Source organism: Tachysurus fulvidraco, chromosome 3, assembly GCF_022655615.1.
Source record: "Tachysurus fulvidraco isolate hzauxx_2018 chromosome 3, HZAU_PFXX_2.0, whole genome shotgun sequence".
Taxonomy (NCBI): domain Eukaryota; kingdom Metazoa; phylum Chordata; class Actinopteri; order Siluriformes; family Bagridae; genus Tachysurus; species Tachysurus fulvidraco.
Genome location: NC_062520.1, coordinates 24,440,559 through 24,450,020, shown reverse-complemented (window position 1 = coordinate 24,450,020; position 9,462 = coordinate 24,440,559). Strand labels below are relative to the sequence as shown.

The window sequence follows — 9,462 nt, the reverse complement described above, 5'->3', positions numbered from 1 at the left end:
TTCTCGCATCAACCACTAAATTCCCTCATTTATTAAGTTTTTTTTAATACAGTTATATCCAGTTTGTAGTTTAGGGCATGACTTATAATAAATAAAGACCGCTCACAAAACAGAAGACAGAGAATCAGACTGAGAACAAATAGATGGACCCGGTTCATTCCTAAACAACTTTCATCATGTTCGTTTGACACCTGGTTCTTAAAAGAACCGTGCAGATTCCCAAACATACATAAATTCCAAACATACATAATAGTAAAAAAAAAAAAAAAACATGCACGTCATTAAGAATCAAAACGTTAACACTAAATATCCACCAGGGTTTCTCTGTGCTTTCGTTTAGTCTCTCCATCCTGGTCTCTTGCTGGCTTCTAGAGCTTCCAGGGAACCTGAAACTCTGAGATGGGGAGCGGTGTGCAATGCATGGCATCAAAATTCCTCATGTACTTTCGAGCCTAAAGGAAAGGTAAGAAAAAGAAACTTTCAGGAGGAGAACCCACGTTTCTGTTCCTCCTGTGTGTGAGAAAGTGGAATGGAGTGAGTTCTAAATAAAGCATTAGGAGATTTGATTACCACTGCAGACCTTTCCGGATTTTCACAGAAATTACATTTCACCTCACGTCACGACACGCGTTGAAAACAAAGCCCGGTTTCATTCACGGGTGTTTAACATGAGCACAGCTATCGCACAAGGTAACTAACTTGCATCACAAATTTTGTAATTTGTAATTAAAGCAAAGGATTTTTGGCTGCAACAATAATAATAATAAAAAGTCTGAAATCCTGGAGGGACTGACTGGTGGACTTTTCATTTCAGAATGATTCGAAAATGTCCCACTTTCACGTTGCGTGTATTAGAACAGTAGTAGGAATGAGAGCGTCTCCTCACCAGGAAAAGAGCGAGCTGCCGTCTGCCTTCCAGAGCCATGTCCTCACCTGGTAACACAAGAGAAGACTACAGCTCAGATTTTCCCTCCTAAGGAGCTCATACAGTTGGTATAATATGTAAAAAGATGCAGCTGGTATACGTGAGCTCGATAAGACATCGATAAGCACTCGATATTTTCTCTTAAGCAATAAGGCAGGATATTTAAGTGCAACAGCACCACCGCTGACTGAGGAAAATCTAGAAGGACTGTATAAGGAAGCTGCCTGGGGCTGATTTCTTTCTTGCACAGGCTGTAGATTTATTTCTATTATTCATAAACAGCAAGAGCAGAAAAGCAAGAGCTTCGATTAACGTTCATTAGAGCAGGGAAATGTGTCGCTTTCCTACTCTACACTACTCGCATGGGAGATCGAGTCGAAGGTGCAATGAACTCAAATGCTTTCTCTGCGAAATGCCTTGAGAGAAGCAACTTAAAGTCTAAGGAGTTGAAATACCGACTTAAATGAAACAATAAATAAATAAATAACTAAAAACCAGGGGATGTGGTAGCCTAAGGGTTAATGTGTTGGGTAAATGACAAGTGAGTTTGAATCCCAGATCCACCAAGCTACCACTGCTAGGCCTCCGAGTGAGACCCTTAACCCTCAATTACTCAGTTTTATAAAAAAAAGTCGCTCTGGATGTAAAATGAACAAACGAAAGACCTCAGCAGCTGATATACCTCTTATTAAGCCCTAAGACCTTGTGACTTATCATGCTACATTCACACGTACAGGGATTATCTCTGCAAGTCGTCAGCAGGTGCGTTCCTGCTTCTGGTTGCGAAAGTATGAACCTTGATCAGTACGAGCTGGCACGACTATCAGTTCACTGGAAATCAATGGTCTATCGTCGCTCATGGACGTTTTAACGTTGCATTATGATCGAGATAGAGATTTGATTTTAATTCTCCTGTCCCATATCGGGACTAACCGTCTCCGTTCATAAGCATGTTTTCATCATTTTAGCCTCCCCACCAGCTACTTGTTAAACAACAAGAGTCAAACAACTGAATATGGTGAGACGATGGTCCCCGTAATTGGCTTCTTACCGACGCTCCAGGGGAACGGAGCGTCTCGGTCTGTCTGATAGGACTGCAGCACAGACAGGCACCAGTCATCGTCCACCTCGTACCCGATGTACACAGACTCTGCAAAGGGAAGGAAGCAGTTCTTTATGATGATTTCTAAACTACTAGAAACAAGCAGGAGAAGACAGAAAAGGTTACACGCACCTTCTTCCACCAGCGATCCAGCTGCAAGCCACTGTCTGACTGCTCTGACACTGTCATCGGTCATCACTTTAGGATACCTGAGTCACACAGGACAGACACGCACATTTGCAGTGTTTCAGATTTACAGCAGATCCGGGCCGAGACGTGTCGAGTGACATCGCCACACCCGTTCAGCCGAAAAATTCTTCCACTCAAGTGTGGAATATGAATGCAGCGATCACAGATTTAGAGACTTTAAAGTGCTTGCGGTTTTGTTAGTTTGAGTAGTCGGTGTAGGGCTGGGCGATAAAACGATAACGATATGTATCACGATAGACACGTGATCGATAACAATAAAAAATGTGTTCGATAAAACGTTCGATATATATTTTTTCTTCGTCGGAAGAAAACTGAGGCTGCGAAGCAAATTTGGTTGCATTAACGAAGGCACTCACTCTCTGGTAACCTAGCAACATAAGGAGTGACACGCTAACAGCCAATCATGTAACAGTATCATGTTTGGTTGCACCATATCGTTGTCTCCTGCTGGTCTGTTGGATTCCCCTTCAGTAACCGGCGACGATAAGCAGAAAATGAGCCGCAGCGAGCGAGGAAATTGTAAATAAAAGAGGAAAAAAGTCAGCTCATCAGTATGGCGGTTTTTTGGATATTATAAGTCTGACTGTAGTCACACCAATGTCGTCTGCAAATTATGCAAGATAAAAGTCCCCGCCAAGACTGGTAATACCTATAAAGTCTAATAATAATAATAAATAAAAATAATATTAATAAAGACTGGTAATAAAAATATTCTATGTTTATATTTAACACTTTGCGCTATTTTATTACACTTTATTAAGCATTTCTTACATTTGACTTTAGACTTATGTCTACATTATAATTATTTGAGTTGTCCATGGTTGTTGACATTTCTGTCTTAACTGGGGGGATTCTGATCAGAGGAAGGTTAAGTAAAGTAAATGTAAAATATTTTTTCTCCTGGTCCTTATTTTAAATGGGTCATAAAAAATATCAATAATTATCGATATCGACTGATATGAAACACTGATATCGTGATACAGTTTTCAGCCATATCGCCCAGCCCTAAGTCGGTGTAAGCGGCATCGCAGATATGGAAAACAACTACAGCAAAATCGAGCATTTTTGGCTGTGACTATCACAAGAAACCCCCAGAAATCCTGGAGGTTGTAAGCTAGTATAATTGGGATTTACCCTTTAGCTTTTTTTGATAAATAAAACAATCAGATATCGTATATGTGAAGGGATTTCAGCTCATGACGTACAACGTGATGTGAAAGGCAGTTTTTCTTTTGATTTTTTTTTACACCAAGCAACATAATTGTGATCGTGGTTTAACGGTCTGCCTGCTTCTCTGAGAGGGCGTTCGTCCTGATGCTGATGCTCAGCTGATATAGATTGAGAGAGAATGAAGTGCTGTGAGACCTGTAGTGGAGCAGTTTCAGGAGTAGGTCATTTCCTCGATTGGACATGATGTCCTCTGGTCCCCTGCATCAAATCACAGTGAAGTCAACTGTGTATCAATCCATTTCAGGGAAAGACAACAAAACAAAAACACAACCAACACAAACTCTCAGTGAGTGACAGAGTGTGAGTGAGTGGGCTCGTACGTGGTTGTGATGATTTCATCTTTGGTTCTCCTGATCAGTAGAACTGGTCCCTGGTACCTGCACATAGTGAGATCAACAATAAACACCATCAGGTCACACGGCTACACTTACACTACACTACACGGTGTGGACCTTACTTGCAAAGCTGATCTGCGTTGTTCAAGTTCATGTACTGCCTGACTGTGTGAGTCACCAGCGGTCCTGTTTCCCCATAAACACAAACAAATCAGGCGTTGCTACATTGCACTACTGTTTAACAGGATATAGAGATGATGACAGAGATGAGGAGGCTTACTCCAGCTGTCAGGCATGACCTTTAAGGCCAGGGGAAGGAGGTCGTCAAAGGAGGCGTCCAGAACCAGTGCGCGTATCTCGGGGTATGACATCGCTGCCCAAGTGGCTAAGAGAGTGTGTGTGTGTGTGTGTGTGTGTGTGTGTGGGAGAGGAAGGGAAGGGAAGAAATCAAGAACACAATTTATTCTAATAAAACGGTCTGGGTGTAGAAAAGAAAACATTCTTGATAAACTCAACATCGGTCACTTTAATAGGAACACGTGTACTCCTGCATATTCATGTAATCATCCATTCAGCTGCTAATGTAGCAGCAGTGCAAATCATAAAATCATGCAGACATCAAACACCAGAATCAGGAAAATGACTTGACTCGGTGGCTGAGGGATAGCACTCGGTGTCAGATGGGCTGATTTGTGTGATTCAGAAACTGCTGATCTCCCTGGGATTCGCACACAGCAGTTTAAAAAAAGTTTAAAGAGAATGGTGCGAGAAACAAACAACCAAACATCTAGTTCTGCAGACAGAAACACCTTGCTGATGAAAAAGATCAGAGGACAACGATCGAACTGGTCTGAGCTGATGAATAGGACTGGGGAAGTCGAGCAGAAAAGCCTCTCTGAATGCATGGCATGTTGAACCATGAGGTAAATAAGCAGCCAAGATCAGGAACCTGAAGCTACCGCTGGTGCAGACTCATCCACACTGGGTACTGGTGTTCCTATTAAAGTGGCAGGTAAGTGTACATTTTTTTACCTAGTTATTTTTTACCTGTAAAGCCCCCTATTGACCAGGCATACAAAATAATGTCGCTCAACTGGAACCCCAGTTTGTGCACAGCAAACTGGATCACTACATCCATCGCGTTCGCCTCGTTCTGAGGAAACGGCACGCCCTGAAAACAGACGCAAAAAAATACACACCTCCAACGTGAAAGTGTTGCAAATTCACTGCTGCTTTAAACCACGGATGACGGTGAGATACGCATCATGAAAGCACCGACATTCCACATCAGGACCAGGGCTGATAATCTGAGCCTGTGATTAGAGATACTCACAGTGCTGCCTGCGAATCCTGGGTGATTCCAGCCGAGGACTGAGTAGCCACCTGAGAAAGTGGTAGAAAGAGGCAGGAAGGGATCATTAAACTGTTTATGTCTTTTTTATTATTATTACTGTAGAATTAAGTAGATAAATCTTCACCATCCAGTGGAGTGTTCATGCAGCCAACCTCATAGAAGCCTGCGTTCCCTTCACAACATATCACCTGTAACACACAGTGCACTTTAAACATCTACACAAGAACCCTGTATCCCTGGGAAGGGGAAGAACAACAATAATGACATTGCTTGATGGAGTGAAGGTTCAATATTTGTAGGATTTATACCTAATCAATCATATAACCAGCTGTATACCGAACGAGGTCAGGGTCGCACTGAATGTCGCAGGACTCATGGGTAATTACTTCCCTATTATTTCAAATCAACATCGATCCTTTTCAAATTTCATCTGGACTAAGCCGGGAGTCCAGCTCGATCGGGCTGATTAAGGTATTTACATGAAAGCTGTTCGATCCGACTGAGCCGTTGATCTGATTACGAACTGATTATTCGGTTGCATGTAAATGTACTGAATTCTTTTACATTCATTCATTCAGTAGAAGCTTTTTTTGTAAAGTCGACTTACAAAGGAGGAAATACAGGGAAAGGGATACGTCAAGCAGAGGACAATATATGTCCAGGGTTTTTCCTACATTGAAAATTTTTTGGTGGCCGCCAAAACGATTTTTTGTCCCACCAAAGCCTTATTTGATGTGTAATTGGGTTTTGTGAGTGAAGCAGGCTACTGACGGGGTGACGGAGAGAACGAGCACAGTAAACCCCCCACCCCCGCGCAGGCACACTCCATCTTCAGTTCTGTCTTTGCTCTCTCCCTCGCATCAAAATCAACTGATCCTAAAGGTCGGAAGGCCGAATCCATGTTTCGGAGAATATTTTTACCGAATTACCGCTGGGTGTGATTTGCAGTCAAAAAAAAAGTTGCCTTATCTTCTCTTACAACTTGTGACAAGCATTCTGCACATGCAGCTGACATAATTTTAAATACACGCAAAAAAAAAATCTATCCAGTTATGAAGTGTTGTGTGTGTGTGTGTGTGTTGACAAATCTTTCACGATGCCCTAACAGCCTGGATTCCCACACAACACGTCCGCTAAAGTCCGATTCGAGACCTAATGACTCCTTTGAGCCGATTCATTATAATGCATGGTTAAAGCAATCGGTCTGCCCATCAGGGTCTGAATCGGTGTATAACAAATCATTACGTCTTAGAAGAACATACACATCTGAAATGAGAGAGTAAGTGTGTTTACCCCATGTGTAGTAAATCACCTATAAAATCATTTAGTTTAAAGTGGAGTGAGATGAAACTAGATAAAAGCACAAAGCAAGCTGTTGCTAGCTAGCTGCTAATCTTATTACATTTTATATGGTAAAAAATGACACTATTACACCTTTTAACGCTACGTTTTTAATGCTACTTTTTAACTGATACGTTTATACTAAAATAATTATCAGGTCTATCAAAAAAGGATTTTCTCTTTCAAAACTATGGAAGCCAGTCATGGGAAAATCACAGTTTCTTTGTATTTATTTTAAATCTAAAATGTATTGTCAATATTGGGCTTGGGGATCATGTGGGTACTAGGGTACTCTTTGCTGTGTGGGGATGACCATGTGGGTCAGCCACCACCGAAGACCGATTCTGACCCAGAAAAAACCCTGATGTAGCTTCCATACAAGATTATTAAATGTTTTGTTGTTGTTCATATTGTTTGCTCTGGATTACGTACTTACCAGAGTTTTCCCGTTTGGGCCTCCATTTCCTCTCCGGTCCACAAACATGGTGTCGATTTTATTTCCGTCACACGCCACCAGCTTGTTTCTGTGACCGTCATACTGAAGCAAAAAGAAGAGAAGAAATCAAAAACACCTCTTTTTTTGAAAGAAGCGCTCATATGCTGACAATAGATGTTTTAGCAGGGTGTGTTTATAAGTTACCTCTTCGATTAGCTTGGCCTGACCCTGCTGCAGCATGGACCTCATGGCCTTCTGCAGCAGACCCACAGAGCCGGGATACAGCATCCTGCGGCCAAACGAGTGAGCCACGAGATAGCTGGAAAACAAATTAAATTAAATTTAAACGGACACTTGTGTCAAAAACTAAAAGTACGTCTCCTGTTTAGATTCACAGGCAGTTATAGCTTATCGATTAAGATGCTTGACTAACGATCAGAAGGTCATGAGTTCAAATCCCAGCACTGCCAAGCTGCCCTCCTGTGAGAGGAGTTCAATACCCTGAACAACTGCCCAGTTGAGCTGTGTAAATGGGATAAATGCCAATCGCTCTGAATCCGAGTATCTGCCAAAGGTCATAAATGATGTAGGGTCTATAATGCGGTTATATTATCCCCTGTAAAGTGAGCTTGTTAATATTTAAATGCATTCAAATACAAAAACATTGAAGTAGTTACACGTCTAACCACAGTCAGATGTGTGCGATCTGATTAGGTTGCACAACAATGTGTGTGCGTGTGTGTGTGTGTTACCTGACGACATGGCATGGCAGTGTTCGTACTGAACTTAGCAGACTGTCTGCTGCTCCTCTGTGTTTTGGCTCTGGCTTCAGCAAGGAAACTCCTGCCTTCATTAACTTCCTGTCGACATGGGAAGACCCCCTAATCAACCCCAGCTGTCAGGTTTAAACAAGTATACAATATAAATCACACACACACACACAACTTACGGATTGCTGACTTCATTCCAGCTGAAATCTACTGGCCAGTGCGAGAAGCTGAAGTCAAAACTAGCAAGTTTTTTCTAAACGTGGAGCACAAACAGCGGGAGATTACATCAGCGCTGATTGCATCAGCATGCCGGTCTCAGGAGGAACGTCGCTAGGACGTGCTCGTGACCTCACCTTGTTGTTGCTGGTGTGGTTCTTCTTGGTCTCTTCCAGAATGGTGATGAACTGGAGATACTCAGTGTTTTTCCATCGACCCCAGCCTAGCAACCACCCAACAAAGACACGTGCTGCTCGTTACAGCTCAGCCTTCTTCTCTAGCACCATGGATTTAACCGTGTTATACTGTATTACACAATAAACTAATTTGCCATTAGTACGAATCGACATTCCGGGTGAAAACGAACAGCTCACCTCTCAGACACGCTACTCCCAGTAAACAAACCAGCACGGTGCCGATGTACTGGCTGACAGGAATGAACTTACTGCTGCAGATGTAACCTGAAACACAATATTATAATACAATAGGTTACACATTTAATGCAAAAAAACAAACCATACACCATTGAATGATGGAAATAAATGATATGATATGATACAATACTTTGTCAGAACATGTCTGAAATTTTTCTTGCATCACAGTATAGCGATCATCTCTTACACAACATCACTTAATCCACACACTCACTCTTACTACATGCCATTACACAACACAGCACATTTACAATACTCTTGATTTTACGATTAAATGTCTTGTATGTCTAAGAACAATATCTTTTTTGAATCTTGGGATTCTGTACCTCCGATTAGATGGTGATGGTTCAAACTCATTATGCATGACTGGGTTCAGACATTATATTATTAGCCAGTCAAATTATTATAAGAAGTTGAGTCGTATAGCTTCTCTAGAGGCATGCCAACAATCCTTGAGCAGAGTTTTAATTGATTAAACAACTGTGTTTTTAACTTAACAGACAGGCGTTTATACCAAATAGAGTTGCAATATTGCGGTATGCTCATTATTACAGATGTAAAGGATGCAAGAAGAATCTTTTTGCTTACGCCAAAAGACCCAAGACGACGAAGAAAATAGATTCTCTGCTTTGCTCTTTTGCAGAAAGCATCAATGTGGTCTTTCCCTGTTAACATGTCATCAATCTTTACACCTAAATACTCATGTTTTAACTTGTCTGATTTTGCGATTATGAATAAACACAGGCATTATATGGAGTATCGCATGTAGAACCAAATACAATCTAATAAATATAATCTATAAAATATAAGCAACACAAAGCGGCTTTTGAAAACCAGGGTCTAAAAACCTGATTGCTAACGAGCATGCCAGAAACCTCGAGAAGAACCAGACTCAAGATGGAACTTAACACTTTTCTTGGTGACACTATAGTGTAATTATAAACCATTTAAGCTTGTGGTCGGAAAAAAGAAACTGAAAGGCGTACCGACTCTTCATTCCTACCCTGCGCTCTAGTACGAAAGCCTCCTAAAATGAGTGTCAAAAGCGAAACAAACTCAAATCATCCCTGATAAAACTTGCCAAAACTGACCACTTTTACACTCCACAC

At 41.5% G+C, this 9,462-nt stretch overlaps 1 protein-coding gene across 1 annotated transcript in view; it reads right to left on the bottom strand.

The window, feature by feature from the left end:
• abhd16a (abhydrolase domain containing 16A, phospholipase) overlaps positions 1-9,462 on the bottom strand; it is an 11,631-nt gene continuing 2,169 nt past the window's right edge. The window contains exons 4-20 of the mRNA XM_027148066.2: positions 8,294-8,380; positions 8,057-8,142; positions 7,883-7,956; positions 7,686-7,793; positions 7,138-7,252; positions 6,934-7,035; positions 5,281-5,344; positions 5,136-5,185; positions 4,850-4,973; positions 4,083-4,187; positions 3,925-3,988; positions 3,788-3,844; positions 3,603-3,665; positions 2,160-2,236; positions 1,977-2,075; positions 887-933; positions 1-452 (exon numbers count right to left, since the gene is read on the bottom strand). Of these exons, the coding sequence (XP_027003867.1) occupies positions 369-452; positions 887-933; positions 1,977-2,075; positions 2,160-2,236; positions 3,603-3,665; positions 3,788-3,844; positions 3,925-3,988; positions 4,083-4,187; positions 4,850-4,973; positions 5,136-5,185; positions 5,281-5,344; positions 6,934-7,035; positions 7,138-7,252; positions 7,686-7,793; positions 7,883-7,956; positions 8,057-8,142; positions 8,294-8,380 (1,406 nt within the window). The 3' untranslated portion in view covers positions 1-368. The remainder of the gene's footprint in view (positions 453-886; positions 934-1,976; positions 2,076-2,159; positions 2,237-3,602; positions 3,666-3,787; positions 3,845-3,924; positions 3,989-4,082; positions 4,188-4,849; positions 4,974-5,135; positions 5,186-5,280; positions 5,345-6,933; positions 7,036-7,137; positions 7,253-7,685; positions 7,794-7,882; positions 7,957-8,056; positions 8,143-8,293; positions 8,381-9,462) is intronic.